Source organism: Corvus cornix, chromosome 1, assembly GCF_000738735.6.
Source record: "Corvus cornix cornix isolate S_Up_H32 chromosome 1, ASM73873v5, whole genome shotgun sequence".
NCBI lineage: Eukaryota > Metazoa > Chordata > Aves > Passeriformes > Corvidae > Corvus > Corvus cornix.
Genome location: NC_046332.1, coordinates 114,830,498 through 114,856,975, shown reverse-complemented (window position 1 = coordinate 114,856,975; position 26,478 = coordinate 114,830,498). Strand labels below are relative to the sequence as shown.

The 26,478-nt window shown below is 44.9% G+C and overlaps 1 protein-coding gene and 1 long non-coding RNA gene across 2 annotated transcripts in view; one reads left to right on the top strand and one right to left on the bottom strand.

The window, feature by feature from the left end:
* Positions 1-4,028: 4,028 nt before the first annotated feature.
* LOC109146201 lies at positions 4,029-5,873 on the bottom strand. The gene is made up of 3 exons (XR_002048110.2): positions 5,790-5,873; positions 5,608-5,704; positions 4,029-5,518 (listed from the first exon to the last, which is right to left on the bottom strand). It is a non-coding gene; the product is annotated as an uncharacterized LOC109146201 (long non-coding RNA).
* Positions 5,874-6,806: 933 nt separating this feature from the next.
* The window catches only part of IGSF5 (immunoglobulin superfamily member 5), a 28,172-nt gene continuing 8,500 nt past the window's right edge, over positions 6,807-26,478 (top strand). The window contains exons 1-8 of the mRNA XM_010411248.3: positions 6,807-7,410; positions 9,266-9,467; positions 14,777-15,097; positions 15,804-16,112; positions 20,204-20,332; positions 20,818-20,842; positions 24,296-24,408; positions 25,635-25,711. Coding sequence (XP_010409550.1) covers positions 9,410-9,467; positions 14,777-15,097; positions 15,804-16,112; positions 20,204-20,332; positions 20,818-20,842; positions 24,296-24,408; positions 25,635-25,711 — 1,032 coding nt within the window. The 5' untranslated portion in view covers positions 6,807-7,410; positions 9,266-9,409. The remainder of the gene's footprint in view (positions 7,411-9,265; positions 9,468-14,776; positions 15,098-15,803; positions 16,113-20,203; positions 20,333-20,817; positions 20,843-24,295; positions 24,409-25,634; positions 25,712-26,478) is intronic.

Sequence of the window (26,478 nt, the reverse complement as noted above, 5' to 3'; positions counted from 1 at the left end):
GCAGGAGGTTTCCTGCTGGAAACTCAGTGATGCTTCTGTCAGCAACTTTGCTGAGCAAAGAGGAAGGGACTGGAAACTTTATCCTTTAAATATGTCAATCTTTACTGTATTCTTGAGATCTTTTAGTGCTCACCAGTTCCCTCAGCTTTTAGGAGATCTCATTTTGTGTACAAGGGTTGCAAAGGAAATGACCGAATAGAATCATGGAATCAGAGTGGCTGGGTTGAAAGAACCCTTTAAAAGTTGCCCAATCCAAGCCCCTCTGCCATGGGCAGCGACATTTTCAACTCAATCAGAACCCTGTCCAGCCTGGCCTTGAATTTTTCCAGGGATGGGGCATCCACCACCTCTCTGGGCAGCCTGTTGTGGTTTTCCTCACGCTCATTGTAAAAAACTTCTCTCTCATATCTAGTCTAAACTGACCCTCCTTCAGTTTAAAGCCATTACCTCTTGTCCTATCACTACAAGGCCTTGTAAAAAATCCCTCTCCAGCTCTCTTGTAGCCCCTTCAGATAATGAAAAGGTGCAATAAGTTCTCCCTGGAGATTTCTCTTCTCCGGTCTGAACAGCCCCAACTCTCTCAGCCTGAATATCAAAATAAAATTCACTGCTCCTCTACAGGAGAAAGCCAAAATACAGCAGTGATTCTGCTACACAAAGAGAAATTGAATGTCTGAAACCATCTCTGCCAGAGCCTTACGGTGTCTTACTGAAAAAGAGCAGCTTTCAGTCACAGACCTGGTATCACAAACACAGTGCAGAGGAGACACTGATTTAAAAAAAAAACCAAAAAACCCTTGGCATTTCTACTTGGTGATCTTAACTGAATGCCCAAAGGGAGCAGCAAGATGTCAGTCACAAGGATGTATTTCATGAAAATGCAAAGGGGAAGCAGCTCTTCCAATATCACACCTACTCTTCTGGTGCCAATCTGCTCTCTCATCATGACAGTGCCACTCTGGATCGTGCCTGTGGGTCACTTGGGGAATATCCATTAATATTCTATTTTCAGAGGTGTGAGTATGAATGTTTCTCATAACTGGCAGCCCTTGCAAAATCATCAGGAAAAAAAGAAAAGCTTGGGGGTGTTGGACAAGATGATCTTCAGAAATCCCTTCCAACCCTAACAATTCTGTGTGATTCTGTGTGAAAAGGGGTTTCATTCCATAGCCCCACAGTAAGTTTCCTGGGAAGTCCTGTGGGATTTGGAGCCCTGGACACAGTGTTTGTGTGTGCATACCTCTGACAAAGCTGCCCATTTGTTCATCTGATGTGTCCAGAGCTGGACTTACTGTGCTTGCCAGAGAGAGGTGTTGAGCACCAGTTTTAAAGGAGCTCTGGATAGATTTGCACTTTACCTGAACTCCTTGAAAAATCTCATTTTCCATGTAAGCCTCAGGAAGTCTAAAAACCATGACCCTAAGCAATAATGAAAAATGTAATCATGATTATGAGCGTAGAGAATGTTTCCATTTCCTTGGCACATTATCACGCATTGAAAAGTTCTTTAGAATAAACCAAAGGATAACCACAGCAATTAAAGCTGTTTGAACCAGAGACAAAGCATTTCTAAAGCTAAAGAAAATGTTGCCAGGGGAACTGATGTATTAAAGAGCACTAAAAATTTCCTTCTCAGATTTACACTCCCTCTGACAGCACCAAAGCTGCATCTTCTGTCATTCTGTGACAAACTTTCTTACTTCATCTTGCCTGAACTCCGTGATGAATGCCTTCACCTACCTTCCCTGGATGATGACATTTTCATTTTCCCAGCTACAAGTCACCGGTTTCAGTGCTGGAGAGGAGAAATGCACCTGGCAAAGGGTGGAATGGAACATGGAATGTAGTTCACAAGGAGTGCTGGCAGAGAAGGACTGGAGAACAACATTCCAGTGTTGCAGATTTACTCAGGCCAAATAAAAACTGCAAGGATATTCGTGCCAAAAAAAAAGTGTTTAATCCTGTGGCCTCCTGGGTGTAAAAGTCTGGAAGAAGATTATGTCCAAAACTTTCTTCATTAAGGGTCCACAGCAGTTCTGCACAGAGCTGTGGCTTAATTATAATCACTGAGGAAAAAAGGAAAAAAGAAATATAAGAAAAAATCAGATGAGTTAAATTGGTGTCACAAGGTTTTTGAGAATTTATCCAGGCCTAGATCCATAGCAGCATAATTTCATGAATCTTTACATCAAGGCAAAGATTACCTGACTTCTTTGGAAAGAGATAAAGCAGGATTCCTCAGATCAGTGGGAAGCATCCTGGTGGGATTGGTCTCAGCTACTCTTGCAGTCTAAACCAGGAAGTCCAGTCCAGCCCAGGCTTTCAGACTCCTCTGGAGTCAAAATAAGGAGGGAGACAATGGGGGAAAATGCATCTCAATGTTCACAATGGTAACACGAAAAGGAAATGGCCCAGCCCTGTTATTTCCAGAGCTTTTCCTCTAAGCTTCTGATTAAGGAAAAAATGTGGCTACATTAACAGATGAATTAAAAAGATTTTGAAAAACCTGTTAGAGACAGAGACGGGTCTGTGTGTCTCACTTAGACTTCTACAGCTAACGCTAATAAAATCTGTTTTGAATGAGAAACATGACTTGCAGAGCACCAAATATTTTGGCAAACAGCAGAGAAAAGGAGTAAGAGCATAGAAAAAGGGGAAAAAAGCAGAGTTGGAAAAGTTATGGCTTAGCATCTCCTTGGGCTGAATTGCTACTGGAGAGCAGCATGCTGTAGGCAGCAAGATAGAGACAGATAATTCAGTCCCTAGGGCAGCTTTCCTCCTGCCTTTTCTAGGTGTTTCAACTCCCCTGCACTGCATGAGAGAAAAGAACATTTGTTTCTTCGATAGGGAGCCATTTCTCAAAATCCTTGTAATGGTCAAACCTCCTTTCAAGCCCATTTTCATGAAGAAAGGAAGAATTTTATTCCTGTTTCTAGCATCGACCTTAAATCAGCTTTAACCGGTAAGTGGCTGTTCTCTGCTGTTCTAGTGCTCACACCATCTGACCATATTTTCTTTGACTCAGCTAAATAAGCCAAAATACAGCATGGAACTGTAGGGCCTGGTGATCTTACAGATGAAGGTGTCTAAATTATCTAGGTGTGTTAATTTTCTATCGCAGGTGAATAGAATGGATTGGGTTGGAAAAGACATTAAAGATCATCTGATTCCAACTCCTCTGACACGGGCAGGGACATCTTCCACTATCCCGGGTGGCTCCAAGCTCCATCCAACCTGGCCTTGGACACTTGCAGGGATCCAGGGGCAGCCACAGCTTCTCTGGGCACCCTGTGCCAGGGCTTCCCCACCCTCCCAGGGAAGAATTTTTTCCTAATATCCAATCCAAACCAACTCTCCTTCAGTTTGAAACCATTCCCATCATGACAATTTGTCCCCCAAAAAAAGAAATCACACTTGTGGCCCCAATGGCAGTGACAGAAGGTTTCACCAAGCGAATCCCAGGAAGTCCATTTCCCTCAGAGCTCCTTGCGTGGGATTGCACAGCAAGCTGTGCAGACATATGTTCCAGCCTCACACACCCCAGAACAAAAAATGGGGGGGGTTGCTTAGGAGTTCACAGTGTACACACCATCCAGAAATGGGTTTGGAAGGGTTGGGGGGGAAAAAAAAAAAGGGAGAAAATCATCCTACTCACCAGCAGAAGAAAAAGGAAAAATTGGAAAGAAGTGTCTAAGGGAACTGGAGTGGGAGGTAGGACTCTGCCTGGTGTGCAGGCTGGTGATTCACAAAGTGACCCAAATGCTTTTCCATTTAAATCAGGCTGGCAAACTTAGGACCTGGTCTTTTGAACATCATGAACAGGCATGCACCTTGTTCTCAGAGGCTGGGGACTCAGACACTTCACCATGCCTTATCCCACTGCATCCCAACCCAAGGTTTTACTCATCCCAACATTATGGTTCATTAGGAAAGCCAAAGGAAGGAACCGACAAAGGCAGTAATAAATAATTAATAAAATATCAATGCTCATGCTGGTCTTTTCTAACAGAAATGATTTTGTCCTTTCTACACTGAGGGGATGGGAACGAACCTCAGAGCAGCTTAAGCCTACCTGAAGAGCAATTAGAGAGATGACAGAGCCAATCTCTCCTCAGTAGTGCCAAATGATAGCTTTGTAAATGTTTTCAAAGCAGCTATAATCCTTTCCAAAGCGTTTCTGTGAAGAGTTTTCTTGATTAATTCAAGCTGAAAATTCACTTTAACCTTCTGCACTTTTCCTGCTTGGGCAGCCAGAGATGGAACGTGCTCATTAGATGTTATTTATCCCTTTTCTTGCTCTAGCTTTATTCAGACACACCTGTATGGAAGGCATTTCAAGAATACTGGTATTTAAGTTGGTGGAACAAGAGTGTGAGATTTTTAGACTTTAAAAAAGAAGGTGCTTGTAAAGTCAAGAAAATAGTAACAAAAGTTATCACTGGTCAAAAAAACTCTGCCTGCAGGTTTCACAGCTATTTCTTTTAACAAGTCAGGGTGATATTTTTTTCTAATAAAGCAAAGCTTTTAAAATTTATTTTCAGAAATTTTTCACAATTCCCCAAACTGAATGATTCATTTCCCTTTGCTGAACTGAACCTTTCCAATTTGAGTCATTTTTGCATTAATTTCTACTTGCTACTGTTACTGTGCTTAGTAGGAAATACAGTGCAGAGAAGTTGTATGTCCCTTTTTTACAATTTAAGCTTCCTGGCAGATGGACTCATCATAAAAATCTCCTCAAGTGTCACATCAGTTCAGCTCACTGACCAACAATGGCATAAAATGCAGGATGCAGTTCTTGGAGGAAGACAAAGGCTGTCAGAACATCTCAGAGGCAGCAGGGAGCACACACACCCCCTCAGTCTCCTGGGGCCATCAGGAGGAATTTCTTCACGGAAAGGGTGATTAAACACTGGAAAGCACTCCCAGGGAGGTGGAGTCACCATCCCGGGAGGTGTTCAAGGAAAGGCTGGATGTGGCACTCAGTGCTCTTGTCTGGTTGACAAGGTGATGTTTGGTCAAAGGTTGGATTTGATGATCTCAGAGGTCTTTTCCAACCTAATTGTTTCCGTGACTGTGATTCTCCCCAGTGACGCCACAGCCTGATCCATCGCTGTCCTTGGCCTTGTGCCCTGGATGGGCACCTTATTTTTACACGCAGAAGATTTACCTGAAAAGTCTTACAAAACAAGTCTTACAAAGCCTGGTCTCCAGCCCTACCCTATCTCCTTCAGCTGCAAACTGGGCCCCCTGGAAGCTCCCAGCCCCTCGCCCTGTCAAGGGTTGCTGATGGACCACGGCTGTGGGTGACAGTGACCACTGGCAAGGGCACAGCTGGCACAGGCCCTTCTGCTCTCTGCCATGCTGCCTGATGCACTTTAGCAGTGGGATGTGCTCCAGGCACATCACACTCACCCCACCTGTGCCATTATAACAGGGGACATTCATTCCACGCACCATCGCACTCACCTGTGTCATTATAATGGGGGATATCATTGCCAGGCAATGTTGCACTCACCTGTGTTGTATACAAAGTAAATTGGCACTATCACACTCATCTGTGTTGTTATAACAGGGGGAATTGGGGCCAGGCACCACTGCACTCACCTGTATCACTTAACAGGGGACATCCACTCCAGGCACCACTGCACTCACCTGTGTCATTACAACAGGGAACATCATCGCCAGGCAATGTTGCACTCACCTGTGTTATATAACGGGGGGAAATTGGCAACATAACACTCACCTGTGTCATTATAACAGGGGGAAATTGGCACCATAGCACTCACCCGTGTCAGTAAAATGGGGGACATCGGTACAATTGATGCCTTTTCCTGGTCTTAAAATCAAGAGTCAGACACGGTTAGAAGGGGGAAAGGGATTTTACCTTGGTATTTCTTTTAAGGATCCTTAGGTGTACACGTCCAGGTCATATGCATCGAGATGCACCCCGCCAAGTCTATCTCTGTCCGCCCCAACATCGGGTATAACATTATAGGTTTTACTAATTAGCACATCTATCAAAGATTCCCCAGTGAGAGGCTCGAGTGAGCCCCCCTCCCCAAGGAACCTTCCCCTGGATGGTTCTCTCTTGGTTTACAGAATGTGTTCTGGAGAGGACCTTGGGCTCTGGGGCACACTGATCCCTGGCTACGAAGCTTCTAAGATGTTGAGTCTCTCAGCTTGACAAACAAGTCCAAGAATGTAGGCAAAAAGCACTGAGAATACAGAAGTTGTAAAAAAGGTATAACAGGGGTATAAAAGAAAAGGCAAAAAATCATCATGGCATCACAATCACCCTCACCTGTGTCACTGTAATGGGGGCACTGGCACCATCATACCCACCTGTGTCATTATAATGATGCCATGAAGATTTTTGCCTTTCTTTTATACCCGTTACACCTTTTTACAACTTCTGTACTCCTAGTGCTTTTTGCCTACGTTCTTGGACTTGTTTGTCAAGCTAAGAGACTCAACATCTTAGAAGCTTCGTAGCCAGGGATCAGTGTGCCCCAGAGCCCAAGGTCCTCTCCAGAACACATTCTGTAAACCAAGAGAGAACCATCCAGGGGAAGGTTCTTTGGGGAGGGGGGCTCACTCGAGCCTCTCATTGGGGAATCTTTGATAGATGTGCTAATTAGTAACACCTATAATGTTATACCCGATGTTGGGGAGATAGACTCGGCGGGGTGCATCTTGATGCATATGACCTGGACGTGTGCACCTAAGGATCCTTAAAAGAAATACCAAGGTAAAATCCCTTTCCCCCTTCTAACCGTGTCTGACTCTTGATTTTAAGACCAGGAAAAGGCATCAATAACAGGGGGAAATTGACACCATCGCGCTCCTCGGTGTCACTGTAACAGGGGACATTCCTCCAGGCACCATCGCGCTCCTCGGTGTCACTGTAACAGGGGACATTCCTCCAGGCACCATCGCGCTCTCCGGTGGTTGCACACCCGGAGGCCCAGAGCCCTCTCCTGCTGCCGTGCCCCGTGTCCATCCCGGCCCTGCGGCCCTGCCGAGGATGAGGCGCGGGCATGGCGCAGCTGCCGGGCTGGGCGGCCTGAAGCTCTCTCCGTGTGTCACCGGCCGTGCCTCACTTCCTCCCCGGGGCCCGGTTAAACATTGACAGGCGACGGGGCGGAGGGAGGGAGAGAGGGAGAGGCCATCCCTGCGTGTCACGGGACGGTGCCGGGCACGGCCTGCAGCGAGGCGCAGCTCGGACCGGCCGCCCTGCCCTCAGGGACGGTGTCCCCAACACCTGAGGGACGCTTCCTTGGGACAGCAGGTGAGGGCTGGCCCAGGATCCTCGCTTGGAACACCTCCAGCCTCCTGCGTGGGCAGTGAGCCGGACCTGTTGTCAGACGGAAAGCGGTGGGGGATCTCAGCACCAGGGATGTGAGCCAGGTAAACCCTCTGCAGCCTTTATTTGCTTCCCAGCAGACGGAGCTGGTGGCTGGAAGATAATTTAACCCTTGTCCCTGCTCCTGCCTCAACAGGGAGCTTGCCCTGGGGTGGCAGGGGCGTTTTGTGGCTCTATCTCTTATTCTGCTTCCTGGCATTTGGGGTCAGTGTCCTTTGTGGGGTGCCCAAAGCATCCAAGCCCCTCTCTGGATCCAGCTGCCATTCCTCTAGAGTGGTATTATCCTTGTTATTATCCCCTACCTGTGTCGTGGATGAGGGAGGGAGCAGGCTCAGAGCAGCACTGGCAACATGAGTCACTCTGTGCACCTGCAGAGGAGCGGAAAAGCAGCCCAGAACAAACCCCAGGTATTTAATTCATCGTTGGCCAAAATATCCTGTTTCATCTGGGGATCGGATAGTGTTTCCTGGCCCTTTAAAAGTCCATTTTGAAACAAAGTAAAACAAAATATTATAGATCCTTCCCTTTCCTGTCTTGCTCTACTTCACCCTAAGCTGTTTACTGATTTTTGTCCTGGGTTTGGCACAATATTCTAGCCAGTATTCTTCACCATACAAAACTTTGCCCAGCTCAGATTGCTTTGGGTGCAGCTGGATTTGTAAGTGGAGGTATGAAGGCTGCTGCGCTGGCTGGAAAAGGGACCCAGCCCTGTGTTTTGGATTTGTTTCCAGGTGTTCTACTCGGGCTGTTTCACTTCATATGACAGATGATACCTGCTCCTGTAATCCTGACTGGTTTATGCATATGCCGAGAGCTGTCACAGTGACAGAGCAAGGAGAAATCCCTCCAGGCTGTGCACAGTCACCCTCCCTCCCCACCCACTTGCTGGGGACTCCTCCATACGTAAAATGTGGAGGTAAAAAACCCCCAAACCTTTCAAAATGCACTAGGAAGACCCAAACCAGCCTTTGAACGAGCAGGTGAAGAAATCATCCCGCAGGTTTGGCTTAAAACATTGATTCGTGACAGGGCTGTCCTGTAGGTTCCCAAGGTAAACTGAAAGCTTGAAAAACAGGAAAATGTGGCCCAAGATGCTGGCTGAGCCTGCCAGATTCCGGGCAGGGAACGGAGCTCCGGCACAGCCTGGTGCTACAGCTGAGCAGGAAACTCAGGGTGTCTCTGTGGTGACACTAATTTTTATGCACTGCACAGTGCTGCCACAAAGAACACCCCTGGAACCAAGAAACACTTTCCTGACAAGAAATATGGTCTGGCCACAAAACCCCATCTTCTGGCGTGGGTCCCTTTCATAAAGGCAAGCTTCGGTTGCCCAGATGAGGAGTTTGTAAACCAAGCTCAGTCAAAGCCTCTCCCACATATTTTGAGGGGGAGGAGAATGATATCCCACAGGTGAATCACAAACACTGAAAAAGCAGAAAATACGGAAGTAAGGTGGTGTCTCACACCCAGTATATTATTTCTGACCACGGTGGAGAGCTGCTGGTGGTTTATTTTGGGGTATAGAAGGCACTCTCACGTTCTGAGGAATAACTGTGGGGACCTTCTTTGCACTATCAGCCTTTCTGAGGGCTCAGTCGGGGGAGCTGGGAGGAGATTTTGATGTTTCTCAGCCTCACAAATGCAGCAGCTCAGAGAATTATTTTGCCAGTTGCTCACAAGTAACTTTAATGATGCAGCTGGAGCTGCCCTGGCCCTGTCAGTGCTGAAGCAGGAGTGTTGTAACAGCCAGGAGGGACTGAGGGATGTGAGATCTGCAGGAGTAATTTTCTCTGCTGAAGAAAGTTCCTCTGTGTCTTTTGAAACAGTTATTTGAGGAAAGATTCTGCTCTGCTTCCCAGCCCTCCCTCATTCAATCTTTTCCCCTTGTTGGCGATACAGGTCACACAAAGTCAGCCTTGTCACAGGACCCAAAGCAGCGGCTCATTCCTGAGTTTCTCGATAAGTTCTGTCCTTCAGCTTCTCCTCAAGCATGCAGTGACCACTGGTGGCTTCCTGTCTCAGGGACCAGGAGAGAATGCTCCAATGGAGAGCTTCCAGAAATCCATTTTACTTCCCCTAATCCTGACTGCCTCGCTGCCAGGTAGGACACGTTCATAACCTGTGACATGAGCCACCACGGACAAAATATGGGAACTAATTTTGATGTGGTGTGAATGGCCTTTGCTGATGAGTTCAGACTGAGCAGTCAGTCACAGAGTAGGATTATTTGAACTGTTGGAAAGGGGGATGTTTGCATTTCAAGCCTGAATGAGCTGATGATTAAAAGCGTGCTTCAGTGTGAAGGACTGAGCAGTGTGTGGGGTGGGGAGGAGATGGGGAGGCCACCCTTTTTCACTTCCAGTTTCTCCCTCTCCTTGTTTTTCTCTTCCTCCTGTTTGGGACTGCTTTTGAGAGTGCATCTGTAGAGAACTCAATATCAGCAGCTGCTTTTTACTTCCAGAAGTAAGTGCAAATTATCACGTTGCTGGTTTACCACCAATGTGCACTCCACATGCCTGAGTTTCAAAGTCAATTCAGATTAAAAGTGTCTTGGTGGCAAAGCTTTAGAGGAAAAGTGAATATTAAGTGACTAGCTGGGTAATGGAGATGAGGCTGATTTTTTATTTTAATTATAGTCTAGCTGGAATTTTAACAGGCTCTGACAGGAACGAGCTGCAGTGGGATGAGGGGAAAGGTATTGTCATGGATTAACAGTCAGTGAAAGGAAACACAATGCAGGAATAAACACTGAGTTTTCTGAGCTGTGCTGTTCCCAGTGGAGCTGCACAGGGATGTGTGGTATTCAACAACCTGGTGAAGAGGAGGGAGCTGTGAGGTGGCAGACTTTGCGAGTGGTGCAGAATTACTTAGGGCAGCCAAATCCAAAAAGAGACTTGGAAGATTTGCCAGAAAATGTCGTGATGCCAGATGAGTAAGTAATAGAGGCAGAGAAAGCATTCAATGCAAAGCATCTCTTAACTGCAATGTCTAGCGGGGAAAAGAATAGATGTCTTGGAAAGAGAGAAAATTGCTGGAAAAGGGAGAAAATTTCACCATTTAATGTCTTCAGCAAGGCTGGTAAAATGAAATCTGGCATTATGTAAATCCACAGAAAGGTTTTATCTTGGATATTGGCTGTCTTCTTAACCCTTCCACTGCAGAAAGGACAGGTTAGGTTTGAGCAAGCTACAAAGTGTGACAGAGCTGATCAAAGGTAGAGAATCAAAGAATCATAGGAGGGTTTGGGTTGGAAATGACTTTAAAAATCTTCCAGTTCCAACCTTTCACTAGAACAGGTTCCTCAACGCTCCATCCAGCCTTGAACACTTCCAGGGATGGGGCATCCATGTGAGGGAAGGATGAGGAGGCTTCATTAGACTGGGATATTTTCCTGCTTGTGAAAAAGAATAAATAGTAAAAATGTATTAAAATAATCAATTATATGGAAGTGAATGGTGAAATGATTATTCACAGTTTCTCATAACAAAAAGAATTCGTGGCAACCAGTAAAAGTATCTGAAGGTTTAAGGCGAGCCAAAGCCTGTTCTTTTCTCAGAGCTCGTAGTCAAATAGTAAAGCTCATGGTCACTGGGTGTGGGGGATCCCAAATTATGAGCAGGCTGAAAAAACCTAGAAACAAATATCATAAAGGGTAGATCCATAGGTGCAGAAGCAATTATTGGCTCAGGAAGCCCCTGGATCTCTTCTTTTTGGGCACTGGGAAGTTCTACCAGGGACTGCTGTCAAACAGTGAGTAAGAGAAGAGAGGAAGACTCGCCTGGGGGCTGTGGAGAGGTTTGTGTGCAGGTGGGAGGAAATCAGTGTTGCTGAGCATCAGGAGTCTGGTATTACTTGACAGAAACATCCTGTAAGCATTTAAAAAATCTTGTTAACATAAGCGAACAAGCCAGTCCCTCTCTGCAGGCTTTGACAAGCTCTCACCTACTTTGGCTTTCAAAAAGCTCAGCTGCAGGGCTGTTGGGTTCTGAAATAAACTTGAGCTGTTTATTTATTTATTTATTGTTGTCTGTTTAACAGTTCATAGCAGAGCTGTGGCTGGAGCAGTGGGCCACAGTGGTGGGGCAAGGAAGAGACTAAAGAAAAAGTGAAGAGAGAAAAGAATTTCAAAGAGACTGGAAGGAAAGAGATGTAGGAATTCAAACAGATCATAGGGGCAAGGGAGGAAGAGAGATATTAGATACAAAAACTGAAGGATGAAAAACAGCATTTGTGGAAGGGCAGTATGGGTATAGAGGGGGAGATTATTTTGAAATACGATAATGAGGCTGGAAAAAAAAAAAGAGGAATCGTTATGGCAAAAGGATAAGCCCATGCTGTCCTTCTCTGTGCTGCATCCAAATAGGTCACTTACAAAAGAGGAAAGACAGAGCCAGCAGAGGACAGGAGGGAAGGAAGAGAAGGTAGCCACATCTCAATGCCCTTGTTGTTGAAAACTCCGGCATGGAAGAGTGGTCCTTTGGAGTTAACTCAAGTGTGGAAGAAAAAACATTGTTGATGAAGGGCAAGGGCTGCTCTGTGGCAAATAAGGTTCCCTCAGTGCTGGCATCATCCTGCACAAGATGCGTTTTCATTCCTTCACAGCCTGCAGTGGTGTGACAGTGAATTTGTGTGGCAGAGGAGGGAAAACACCAGCTCATAAAGGAGTTGGTTTGTGCTCTGCACGCTGCTGGGAGGGACTGAGCATCTGGGACACCATAAGCATTTAATTTAAGGAAATTTTCACCTCTGGTGACAGCTCCATAGACATTAGTGATGTGCCTCAAAGAAGGTGTCCTCACTTTGTTCTTCAAAAGCCAAGGGGTGATCAGGGAGACAGCCAACATTTCCCTGCTGCAGGGATGGTGTTTGCCTGGGTGGGATGTCTCCCTGCTCGTGTGTGGGGAAGCAGATGTTAAAACAGCTGTTAAGAGCTGAACACGTAATTCCTGTAAAGTGCAATGAAAATCTAGCCCGAGGCCTTAATTTGCTTAAAAGCAGCCATCTGCAAGGTATTTTTGAAGCAGGATGTAAATGAAACCAGTACTAACATTTTCTCCCCAGTGCATGAAGCAAGGTCCAGCGAAAGGACTTCCAGCACTGGCTTAAGGCATTGGTAGCTGAGTTTAGATCCCATTTCTGCCCTGAATGTCCTCTTTGACCTCACACAAGTGACTTTATCAGTGTTTGTGCATGGCTCGGACAATGGAACACGCTGTTGGTTCAGGACTCCATGTGCAGGATAAACAATAAAAGCAAGAAGATAAAGAGGCAAAGGTGAACTCACCAAAACCATTCAGGCAACAGGTGGAGAAAGCTGATGAAACTCCTTTATTGGTTGTGCTGGGGCTGGGATCTAAATGGAGGCAAGGTTATGTGCCACTCCTTCTGCCTGCCAAAGGATCCCCAATGCAGGGCCCAGGGACCTGTTCCCTATGGGACAGCAATCAGGGAAAGACCATTTATTGCTCCAGCAGACATGGTTGGGGGAGGAAGATGTAGATCCTACCCTACCTATGGATTGATAAAAGATAATTATCATAGATAAATAATGAACTCATACCTACCTGCCTGTACTGCCCTGAATGTCTGAAGAAAGCAGAAGCCAATTATTTTTAGAGCCAATTATCACTGATTATTCCTGTTTAGGGATAAATTTCAATGATTAATTAACAGCAAGCATTGTCCTGAAAGTTGCATCATTTATTCAGAGTCCTGGCAAACCACGGCTCCTTGAAAAAGTGAAGTGTTTGCGCAGGCATGGAAATAAATTCCAAGTGCACAAAGAACAGTTTGCATGAAGAGGGGCAGAGTGGGTAAATTTTAATTTGAACAGAAATATGGTTTACTTAATCTTATCTGGCTTTATTAATTATCGGAGTAGGTAAAGTTTGCTTTTCATTTAATGTTTTGTTGCTCACACACAGATATACTTCGCAGATTGAGGTGCATGGCAGAGGTAGCATAACCCAGGGAGGTGAAAAATTTTTGTGAAGATTTTTGTAAACATGAGAGGACTCAGAGTCAGCCATACAGAGAACCAGGGAGAGTGAGGTTTGTACAATCCTGCAAAACAAAGAAGTCTGTAAATGCTTGCAGCAGGTGGGAGGAAAGAGAAGAGCTATTTATATTAAAGAACAATTCCTGGCACAAACCTGGTTGGATATAGAGTGCCCAGGTTAAATGTGGGCTGGAACTGCAAAAGGGTCTGGACAATGGAGCAGTGAGATTCCAGACCCTATGTCCTGGGTGCAATTCACTGAGGCACTGGTTGCAGTGTCATCGCTGAGACTGGGCTCTGGTTCCATTTCTACAACCATCAAACACCCCTGTTGTGTGAACAATACAGCAGGTCCTTCCTTTCTCACATCAGCTGCTGACTGAAAGCAAAATATTCTTTTTCAGTAATTTATAGCTAATCCATTAATGAATAAGCTACCTAAAAAACTTGGTGTGAACGAAACCTTTAAAAATGACTTCATTGTCCTGAATACTCTTAGCAAGGCAGCGATGACCATTTCAGACTTCCTTTCTCTGGAACATAATTGAGCACTTATTCTCAGGCCAGATTTGCAGGCACGAGGTTTTAATTAGTCTGCTGTGGACTGTGGTGTCTAATTGCTGTCATCATGCAGAGTTCAGCTGGAAGCATTGGGGCAGTCCTGATGCTCTGTCAGCAGGAATGTTCCCTAGGAAGTCGTGACAAGCTCACTGGTGAGGCTGATCCTCCTGTCAGGACTGCTTGGTCTGCAGAGAGTGAAATGTCCATCCTTGGACTCAAAATATTCCTGGATGAGGCCCTGTGCAATTGGTGGAGTTGGCAATGGGAGGCCCTGGGTCCAGGAGGAGGAAAAAAAACCAGAATGACTTTGTTAGGAGCTGTCAGCTCTGAAAAATATTAGCCAAAATTCATACTACCTTTCAAGGAATGAAAACTAAGGAGTTACAGCACCTCTAGTTAACAGAAAGCCTGATAAAGGCTTTAGAAGAAATACATCACAATGTATGTGATGAATGATTGAGGAATAGGGGAAAGAGCACAGAAGGATAAGTGATGGGGCTGTAAAAAATCAGTGGCAATCCAAGATATGGAAAAGGGACCAGTTACACACTCCTTTAATTATTTAAAGTCTAAGCAACTCGTGTATTTTCCTATTTAAAAGTGGAATTTTTTTCTGCCAGCAGAATGGTAGTCAGTGAATTACTGAAGAGAAACAGGTGATTTTGGAGTGGGAGAAGGAGAGATGAGATAATTAAAGGCATTTTTAAAGAAAAAACCACTTGATCTAAGCAGGATCTGAAAGATGAGATTTCACATCTCCATCTCTGAACTGGTTAAGATGTTTTACACTACACAACCACCTCTGTTGGTGGTGTATATGTGTTTATGGACTGATTTTTGTTCCCTTGCAGGTCTGGGCTTTTGTTACTCCATCACAAAAGGCCCTGACAATGCCACAGTCCTGGCTGGCTCAGAGGCCCGGTTCAACTGCACGGTGTCTGCAGGGTGGAAAGTCCTCATCTGGCTGTCCAAGGGCAGCCCTGTCCTCACTGTCATCAACTCCCAGGGCTCTGTTGAAACCACTGACCGCTTCACCTCCCACAACTACACCACTGGCAACGAGTTCACCTCAGAGCTGATCATCCACAACACGCAGCTGAGTGACTCTGGGAGGATTGAGTGCAGCATCCAGCAACCCAGCGAGAACAACTTTGCTTTTCTTTCTGTTCAAGGTGTGTATAGCCACCAACAAAAAGCTGTTTTATTGTGCTACACTTAAAGGAATCCTCTGAGGAATTGCTCAAATTATCCCTGGGAAGGAATACATGCTCTCTTTTACCATGCTTTGCCTCCTGCCCTCCTCATCTTAATTTTCCTGTCCAAGCAGATTTTAGTCACACTCAGAGTGCCAATAACAAGGGTTATAACTGCCCCTGTTTTTTACTGTTTCATCTCTTATTCCTTATCAGACTCCAGCCAGGTAAGCAGGATCTCACCACCAGGCACTACCCGTTTGTCAAGGAGGTGCTTGGTGCAGTGGTAACATCTCATCACCTACCTGTAAACCTTTTCTTATGACCTGAGCATATTTAAAACTTAGAGAGAAACACTGTTCTTTCATCATGTTCATGTTTCATATTTCCTTCAGCTGGAAATACATCAAGATGGCTAAAAAGTACAATTTCCTGCTTTTTATTGGAAAGGTACTGAAAGTTGAGACTTGTGCTTTAGACATATTGGGTAATGGGCCCATGCAGTTGAAATGACTGCACACTTCCATCATGCATGTGGTATATCTGTGTTAATAATGGTTGTTTTCCACTCCATATCTCAAGGCATAGCTGTTTCTGGGTAGCAAGATAAGATTTAAAGCTACCAGCAGGAAAGCAATGCCAAGAAACATTCTGAAGGAACAAAAACATCTTTTCCCTCCCACAGTTAATGGATCTTTACTCATCAAAAATAGCACCTTAACAGTAAAAGAGAACCAAACAATTGAGATTGTTTGTGAAGCCTTAGGATGGGCTCCGGCTCCAGACATTACCTGGATGACAAATGACTCTTTCCTTGATAAGTCGAGCTATGTTAACCAGCAAAGTCCAGGATCTAATGGCCTCCACAATGCCCTGAGCACCTTAACTCTGACTCCGACGGACACTGAGGTTTTGACTTGTTTAGCTGACATAGAAGCACTCCCCAGCCCTCAGAATGCAACTGTAACTCTTATTTTTGACAACTCTGCTGCGGGTAAGTGAATGTTTGTTGTTGTACTTTTCCCGTACTGTACCGCCTGTACTCAGAGCTGCGCCTTTTGGTCCGGTTTGTTTTGTTTTAAAAAGTCTTTTATTTGCAAATGAAATCCTCTGGGGTGTGCACAGGTGGAATTCAGAGCCAGGAGTCACAGCCTGATGTATAGGTAGGGTTAAATGCGCTGGTACCAGTCTAATGAACCATGAAGCCCAGTGGAGGACTGAGTAAGACAAACAAAGCCTCTGACAAATAATCTGCCTCTGACTCCTGGGGATTCCCTGCTAGGAAACCAGCCTGTGCTCCTTGACCAAGAAAACACCTAAGGAATTTGGATCTTAAATATCCTTGATCAGACCATGCCTGCCATATTAACTTAATTTCGTACAAAGCCAAACCCTCATGTGAAATTGTTCTCCATAATATCCAATACCAGTTTTACCCTGACTTGGGGAAAAAACCCTCTCAGTTCCTGCACACAGGAATAATTTCTGTACTAACAGATATGGAATTTTTTGAGCAGTGTATTAGGTTGCTTTTTACTGACTTTTACTTAAGGAAATTCAAAGTTGCTTCAATCCAAGCCTGGATTTCGTGCAAATCTCTCCAGAGCAGTTAGCAAGGCCTTTGAGAACTCTAAATATTTTCACCAAGGTTGTAATCATGCTGACAGCTTCTCTTGATGAACTGATTCTCCTTCTGCAACGGGTGAACATGGCCCATACAAAACATCCTTACAGGGTATCAATGAGGGGTTTGGTAGACATTTTGACACATAAACAACTGAGAAGATTGAGTAGCTGTGCCCTTTGTTTTCAGTATGAATTATTATTAGCAGGCCTTTTTCAGAAGTGCTTGCTTGGTAATGCAGTTGGAAAAGGTCATTTTACCACTCCTAATACGGCCTTTTGTAGTCACATTGATCTTAATTACTGACTAAGCAAAATAGGACTATCCTGAGGAAATTAATAAATTCCCCTGCCTATTCATTTGTGGTGTTTCCATAGCTACTCACTGCAAATCAGAAGAGGAGAAAAACAGATGTCATGAAGCACTATTAGTGTATAATTAGTGATTGTATAGGACCATCATTCATTTCTCTTTGGAAATACCATTGTGCAGCAGCAGCAGGCACTCAAAATTTGGCAGGATAGCAGAATCTGAAGTCTTTAAATGATCAGAATGAAATAAAAGCATGGCATTCACGACAGAGGAAGGTATATAATGTATATATCACACTCAAAATCTCAGAGCTGTCCCCATTTTCATATACAGGCTCAGCCTTAGTTGGCTGTCGGCAAAGAACACAACAGCTTCAAACATGTAAAAAAATCCTTCCCAAAACTACTGCAATGTCATTTTCCCCCTTCACTTAAAAGCTTGGGGAATCAGATTCCTCCTTGTTCCTCTCAAGCAATACAACAACTACCAAAAATCTGAGCCCTCTCAAACCAGCCAGCTCCTAGTGAGGGAGTGTCCGACCTTCCTGCCCCTCTGGGTCAGTCTTTCCTTAAAAAGTGATGCATTTTTATGTCACTTGCTCTTCCTGCAGAGTTACCTCGCCCCCAGTGGTGTTTGGCTGAGTCCGAAATTTGGGAACTCCTGCAGAGTTATCCCAGGAGATGCACTCACAGAGCTGTGACTGGGGAATGGGATCCATGGTGGAGTCCCTTAGCTGGGTCCAAGCCATCTTTGGCTTTGGTGTTGAATTCCTGTGGCTTTTCACCTACAGAAGACGAGGACAGAGAGTCTCTCACAAGCCTAGACTTCCTTTGCTTTTGAACTCTGCCAGAAAGCTCCAAAGTGTCCAAGAAGCCACATGCAGGTTTTTCGAGTCTCTCGTTCCTCACTGGTCACCAGCACCTGCCAGGGAAAATCCCCTTTTCTGCAGACACTTTGTCAAAGTAAATGTTTAGAAAACTTTGGGAGGAGCCAGAGGTCGGGATAGCAGCAGAGGATGGGCCCTGTGGAATGAGGAAGTGGCTCTGTCCACTTCATGTAACTTGGCTTGGATTTAGTGCCCCTCCCTTGCAGCCCTGCTTGTGTGTTCACCTGGCAGCTCCTCATCCACACCAGCTCCAGTTTCTTTCTGCATCCTCCAAAACTGCAGACACTAAAAGGCTGAAGTGCTGGGAAATGTTTGTGTTGTACCCTGTCCTTCAGCTCCATAAATCTCTTGGCACATAACCTGACCCTGACAGGGAGTGAAATACCTTGGTGTGGCAGCCAGCCTGCAGGAATGGGCCGGTGCAGGTGTGTTTAACTCCTCCCTTCTCATTAGGGTTAAGCTTTCCGCTCTAGCTATTTAGCTGTCTTTCATATTTTAGTCATCTTGAAATCCCTGTGGCATCTCAATGGAACAAAATACGCTAAAATGTAGATACGTGTTGCAGTACTTCTAGATAGAAATACTAGGAACAAGTTTATCATCAGTTGATGCCAGCCTACAGGATTTTCTGCTTTTTTGGGTTACTGAGTGCTTTTTTTTTCCTAATAGAAGACATTCTAAACATGCTGATTGAGCATTAGGATTAGAGAAGACTGGAACAAATTCCTTAAGGATAATGACCTGAGCTTTGGAGAATGCAGATTCCTGGCAGAGGTTCAAGCTTTGTAGGAGGCTCTGGTACTGAATCTTTGCAGTCTGAAACCTCCAAACCCCAAACACACACCCAGGAAAATTTGTAGATAGAAAGGATTTAGTTTATTGCCTGCCATAGGTAAAGCTGGTTCCCATGTCAGGGGAATTGCCCTGACCTTGAGCAGCTCCCAGTCACCCTCCCTCCTGTTGTACCTTTCCCAGAGGCTGCGAGCCAAGTGTGGCCATGGAGTTGTTAATTGGGACCTCTAATGAGGAAAAGACATGCATAAGCCCATGGGACAGAGCTGTGCCAAATTTGGATGTGACTCACACCTGTAATTTGGGTTGGAAGATTGTTTCTAAACAACTGCCAAAAGTGTTTTGGGGCTGCTTTCCAAGGGGTAGCCAAAGTGGAGGTGCTTCTGGAATATTTGGTCAAACCAAGGGGCAGGATGACAGGATGACGTGGAAATCAGAACTGACATCTTCCTTGTACATCCAGCTGCCTGAGAAATATTACCCATCCCTGGAAGTGCCAGGCTGGACAGGGTTTGGATCAACCTGGGAGAGTGGGAGGTGTCCCTGCCCATGGCAGGGGCTGGAACTGAGTGATCTTTGAGGTCCCTTCCAACCCAAATCATTCCATGATTCTATAATTCTAAATGCAAGATATTTTTAAAATTCGTTGCACGTGGGAGCCCTGTTTGGTCATAGCAACTGATTTCAGCAAGACACTGAATCATCCTTAAATCCCCTTATTTAACCCTGTAGACTACAGCAAAGATGAAGGAATAAGTTAAATGTGAGAATGCTGTAGAGAAGATGGGTCAGTAGCTCAGTCAGCAAAACTCACAGGTTTTGCTCTTTGGGGCTCTTAAATGGGGAACAGGTGTCCCCCCAAGCACATCCCAAAATCAAACACTTGTTGAAATCATTGAGGGAAATCCCAAGACAGAGTTGATTAGAAAATCATATTTCCAGGCTAGAGATCACCAAGTTTACTAATCACTTACAACTCTGGTTTGTGGGGAGAAATGGACATTTTTTCAGATCAGTTCAGCTTATTGAAAGGGACAAATACACATTTGGTCAAATTAATTGTAGCCCAAAATACCTATTTTCTCTCCACGGACAAGAGCAGCCAGGCAAGACACTCAATATCTGCAGTATGGACACCTAAATTGAATCTTAACACCTCTCCCCAAGTGTCTCCAAAGGACTCTGGGGGGCCTGGTGTAATTATAAAATAAAGCTACAAGATTGCAACCCTGTGTTTTTCGAAGGAGAAGTAGCAGTGGGAAAAGTTACAACTGCAGTAAAGGATTTGAATTCGGGAATATTTTAAGTTCTTGGGTGCCATCCATAAATACAGAGTCTGTCATTTGGAAAACACAGACTCCTTGTTAAATATTCACCAAGCACTTAATAGCATCTCACAGAAAAGGTAAATATTCTGGAAAGGATGTTTTGAGGCTCTGATAGTCCAATGTTTCTCCATTTGATTTAACAGAAAATGATTACAGTGAAGACAACAGGAGCACCTGGGTTATTGTAGTTGCAGTTGTGCTTTCATTTCTTGGTATTGTTCTCCTGATCGTTATTATTGTGGTCGCTGTGCGCTGCTGCCTAAAGAGGAGAGGTGAGTGGACCTTCACAGTTGGTCTATACATTAAAAAATATCTTTGGTTAGACATAAATCTACTTGTGTCAGCTCTGGTGCTATGTAAAGACCTGCAAGCAGAAGAGTGAACAGGCAGATCCTGCTCTTAACTATGACCTGTTTAAGATGCTCCTTAATTTCTCCATCCTGCTTCTCTCATAAATTGATTCCGGAGCAATCAGTGTCAGCCCTTCACATTAACCACCAGGGGATCATGTTTTTTGGGAGTACATTCACTTTTAAAGACATTTAAAGGGTCTTTATTAAAGAATATTTTCAGTGCTGTGTGCCTCATTCCAGTTTCCATGTAAGCTCCTCTACAGGGCTGCCCAATTTTGTAAACGGGGTGGAGAGATGCTCCTGGGGTAGCTGGAACTCAGGGCATGCTCTTAGAGAACTTACAGAAGTTTTGTATTTTAGTTTCCTGCATTTTAAACACTTTTTTTTTTCCTTTTCTTTTTCAGAGTCTACTTACCAAAATGAAATAAGGTAAGTCAGATGATGTGGGAAAACTTTTTGTGTTCAGTGGACTTTTTGAGGCTGCTGCAGGGTGGCAAAAGGTTCGTGCCAGTGTCCTTGTCCTGGCATCCATCATCCCAGAACTCCCGGTGCTGTCGGGCTGTGTGAGCTTGTGGGGACAGCAGAGGGATGGGGGACAGCATCCAGGGGAGGGGACTGACCTTAGGGATGAAAGGCGAGCGCCAGAGCTCGCAGCAGCCTGCGAACTCTGATCCCGCAGTGGTGAAAACCCCATCAAAGCCCCATCAAAACCCCAAAGCGCCGCCTGGCTGATGGATCCAGCGCAGAGGTGACAAACTGAGCAGACGCTCTGTTAAACCTAAAAGACAGAGCGAATCTCTCGGAGCTGGCTGTGCCCCCAGGTGTCCCGGGGAAGGCAGAGGAGGATGGCTGGCGACCAGAGCCCGCCGGGCGATTGCCGCCGCCGCCACAGGGTGTCACTGCCAGACCGGCAGCGCGGCTGGCTCTGGCAGCGGCGGAGCCCCGGAGCGGGGCAGGCAAATCCCACCGGCTCCCCGGCTCTTTTAAGGCTGGATAAACCGGTAAAAAGGGGGTTTAGAGTGCAGGTTTAGATTAGATATTAAGAAGAAGTTCTTGACTGCGAGGCTGGTGAGGCACTGGCACAGGTTGCCCAGAGAGGTTGTGGACTCTCTGTCCAAGCCCCAGGCTGGACACTGGGGCTTGGAGCATCCTGGGGTAGTGGAAGGTGTCCCTGCCCACGGCAGGGGCTTGGAGCGAGGTGACCTTTAAGGTTTCTTCCAACCCAAGCTATTATATAATTCTATAAAAAATTAATAAAGCTGCTCCGTTTATGGGTATCAGCACCTCCTCCAGTGATTGTCGGATTTGTTTCAGTACAAAGCCATTGGACCATGATTGCACTGAGCTGGAAAACTTTAGAAATCAGTAACAGGTGGCTCTTGGCATTAAGATCCTTTTTATCAGCACCTGTGTGGCTGTGACAGCCATGGCAGTGGGGTTATTTATATTATTATTTATACTTGGGCAGCATTGTAAATTCATCCTCTGCCTACGCTTGTGGGGCTTTTAACTCCCCGTCCCTTAATGACTTTACAAAATGTTCCAGCCCGTTGCCTGGCACATCAGTAACTCCCAGTTTCATTAGCAGCCTCTTGTGGGGAAAGTTTGTGGAGGTCTGTTGACAGATTTCCATTTGTAGAGCACTTTATTGATAGGAAACAAAATAAGGAAATTAGATACCCTCTGTTTTCTCCTAAGGAAATGATGCTTATTATGCCATGCCATACATGTAAACTTCTGTGTGATTTCTTACTTTGTGGGGCTAAAGTCATCATTTTGCCAAATGCAGCTGTATAAATAGGGCAGGACTAAATCAGCAGGGATTGCTTGGATTCTGACTTGGTTCAGAATCCCAAAAACTTCCACAAAGATCAACCCTACTAAGGAAAAAGCAGCTGAAATGCAGGGAAGGACCTGCCCAGCAGTGGGGTCTGGAACATTCAGGTCCATGTCCTTCCCAATCCCTGCCTTGCTGTTGTGGATCTGCAGTGCTTTCTTTCAGACAACCTGAGCAGGTTGACAATAGGGCATAACTTTACTTTCCCTCTATGCTTTTGCATCTGGTCTGGGCAGATACAATTCTACCTTCATGGCAGAATGCATGTTTTTAGCTCTCAGTACAATACAGTTACTATTTCTCCATTAACTTTAAACATGAGCTGTCTCACTGACTTTACAAACCTTGCTTACACTTTAAGTTAAGAAAACTGGGATAAGGTCAGTCTCTGATGCTCAGTTTGGACTCAGAGACTCAGTGCTGACAGCTTTGCAAAGTTTCAGCATGTCTGAACAATGGCCCTGAACTCACAAGGATTATTAACAATCACAGATTTTGTAGGCTCTGTGTTTTTTTCCTTGGGGGGAACCTCCCTGCAGTAAAAAGAGCGATGCTTGTCCAGATTTTGGAAGCTGCATTGCTGTAGTAGCAAAGAAGTAGTGAGACCAAACATACACTGGTTTATTTCCCACCTTTATTTTTAACTTGGCTGGCTATCTTCCTATACCTCCCACACCTTTCTTTTTTTTGTAGCTGCTTTTTATTTGGCTATTCTACTGAGTTTGTTGGGATCTAAGGATCAGATAAAAGAGGCTGCACAGTGTCATGTAACATGTGGGGGTGGTAGCCCCAAACAATTGCTTTTGTCTTCTAGCAACCATGGCAGGTTTCTTAGTGGTATCTAACCTGTTTGTCTCCTAAAAAAGCCCCATAGTTGATGACTGGCTCACCAGATTTGTGTGTGCATTAGTAACGCCCCTCTGATGCTTTGTGGGCCTGCAAAGTGGTTCCTACTAAACATAAAAAAAGTAGAATTACAGAATCATGGAATCCCTGAGGCTGGAAAAGCCCTCCCAGCCCATGGAGTCCCAGCTGTGCCCAATGCCCACCTTGTCCCCAGCCCAGAGCACTGAGTGCCACCTCCAGCCCTTCCTGGGACACCTCCAGGGATGGGCACTCCAAACCTCCCTGGGCAGCTCTTTCCAAGGCCTGAGCTCCCTTTCCATGGAGAAATTCCTGCTGCTGCCCACCCTGAGCCTCCCCTGGCCCAGCCTGAGGCCGTTCCCTCTCCTCCTGTCCCTGTTCCCTGGGAGCAGAGCCCGACCCTCACTACAACGTTTGTACAAGGACACGCAGCACTTTCTACAAACATCACTAACACCCCTTCCCACTGAAAATTCCTGGTTTGCCACAGTCGATTTGTTCTTGCCACACCTCAAATCTAGGCAGAGGTGGACCTGGGACTATCCTGGAGAGGGGCCCAGAGAGCAAGAGATCAAGAGTAGCATCTCTTCTAACATCAGAGTTTTGGGTAAAAAACACCATTCTCTCCCTGTGCAGCTGTGAGGGCACCACTCTGCAAATTCAGAGATGTGTAACTTTAACCAAGGAATTTCTCTCATGGGTAAAGTGAATTTCAGAGTGAAAGATTAATTCTGGAGTGTACAGACAAATCACTTGGGAGCTGGCTGGGGGGATGTGAGAGGACATGCTCTGTTTTTGCAACTGGGCACCAAAATGATGAGCTGTCATAAGTGACCTGGTTGGTGTTCCATTATCGGGCCCCTAAATATCCTGCAATTCAGAATCAGAGATCAAAATTAACTTTCTACAAAACCTGTGATCTGGAAGAGAGTCCTCACTCTTTGAAGGTTGCTTTATTTTTGTGCTTTCTGATACTGCAGCTGATGGAAACTTTCCAAACAGAATTCCATGGACAATACTTAGATGGAACAAGATTTGTGCCAGCTAATTGCTTGGGAGGTCCAGATATGTTTTGCACCTATTATTTTGGGAAGTAAGACATGCACTTTTTTCTCTGTAGTCTGCTAGGCAAGAGTTCTCCCAGCATGGTGAACTTGTAATGGCACCTTTTTGTTTTCTAGAAAAGTTTCAGCTGAGAAGAAAAAAGATGGCGATGTGGAAAACGGGCAGAGGAGTGGCAGTGAAAATCTGGGATACATTCCAGAGGAATTGTGGAACACAGAACAAAGCCCAAGTGAGTCTAAGCTGGTGAATCACATGTTGTCAAATTGCTTCTCAACATGGGCCTTTTGGACAACAGGCAATTAAAATTATGAGGTTTCACAATATTTAGTGAAGGACTTGTGCTTGACCTGGACCTCTCCAAAACATTTTTGATTTTTTAGAGGAAAATCCCCCGAAAATATTGAAAAACCATCCAAGTTCCTTGCAATTGAATTTAGATTTAGTCCTGGGTTTGTTTTTTAAAATGCCTTTGTTTTTCCAATTGTCTTCTGGGGCCAGATGTAGGAGGACTGGATTTTCATACAAGCAGCAATTTAGGCAATATTTTGCAGTTGGTCTGTGAAAACAAAAGAAAATCACCACTACCAACAAAAAAAGAAGCAACAAAAAAACCAAAACCCACCCAACCCCCCTCCCCCCAAAAAAAAACAACAAAAAAAAGGGAAAGAATAAAGGCAGTTAGTGAACTATTATTTTACTGATAAATTACTAAGGCATTATAAATTCTTGTCCTTAAGCACAAAGACTCTTCAAAAGCAAATGTAAATCTCCACCAAATCGTTACTCACCACTTGCATTTATAACCACATTATTCTCAAAACATTTAATCAAACACTTAATGACATCAAATTATTGTGCAGAGTCTATAATCCAGGCACACATACTTTCCTCTCTGACATACAAGTGGTGAAGAAATAAGCACAGGGGAAAGATTTCCAGAGTACGTGGCATTATAAAATGAAGGAGTTATAAAAAAATAAAAGGAAAATTAAGTGAACCTGGACAAATTGATTCTGCAGAGTCCTAGATTGCTTGTTTCATATTTGTTTGTGTTCTGGGTTGGCCTTGGATGGTCACCTCCCTTCTCTGCTGACCTGGGTGTCTCCAGGACTGTTTCCCTCATACTTTCTCACTCCTCTTTCCCAGGTCCTGCTGTGCTTTTTACCTTTCTTTAAATACATTATGGCAGAGGAGCCACCACAGTCACAGCTCAGGCAGGACCCTCCTGGAGCCACCTGGAACTGGCTCTGTCTGACGTGGGGGCAGCTTCTGGTGTCATCTCACAGAAGCCACCCCTGCAAACTCCCTCAATAAAAAAACCTGGCCATGTTAGCCCAAAAAATGAGCCATGGTTTGGCTCACAATATTAAATCCTGTTTAGCCATTCCTGAATGCCTTGTGGTTCATGCCATGGTGGACACTGAATATCAGTAATCTTTTATATTCTTGTTGCAGGACTTGCCTCTCTTCCCCCAATGTTTTCAAAGTTTGCTGGCCCCGATGACAATCTGTACATCAGTTCTGTGCCAAAGGTAATGCTGATATCTTGAATATCTTGACCTTTTTTGGTTTTTACAATACAGTATGTATTGTGCTATAGCCAAACATAGATTTTGGGTGGAAGTAGATAATTAGAAGTCAATTAGAGCTGCAATTAGGTAAGTGGAATGTCCCTTCAGCATTCTTGACTGTATTTTCCTTCAGACTGAAGGAGATGTGGATATAAGATGGAGGCATTGTGAAGGTTTGAGGTTCCTTTGCAAGCAAAATCTAGTGTAGAGAGAGTAAATAAATGTGCATTTTCTCTGGATCATTTTTTGACTGTATTTTCCAATATTGAAGAAGTTGCTTCAATCAGGAACTTTACATTGACCTTGAAACCTTTGGTATCTCAGCAGTAAGAGCTGGGAGGGAAAGCACACACCCAACACCCAGTGCCCCCCGAGCTTTGCCCCTTTTCCTTGTGGCTAAAATGTAAAAAGAAGAGCTCAGTGTTTATTCCTCCACTGGTTCCATTCTCAGTGGCCTCGTTTTGAAGGCTGGTGCTGCTCTCTCTTAGCTTCCAGCCCAAGAGGAATGTGAATCTTAATTTATGCCATATTTTTGTAAAATCCATTTAGCACCTCAGGAAGGTTTTTGCCAATATTCTCTTGAGAAGGTGGCAGTGATGTGGTACTGAGTTCACTCCTCAACACAGTGATAACTCATTTATTGCTGAAGAGCTGCTTCAACATGTACAGTGCAGAAATCTGTCTTGGGGATGACATTGCACATAAATCATAGCAGAGTGTGTCAACTT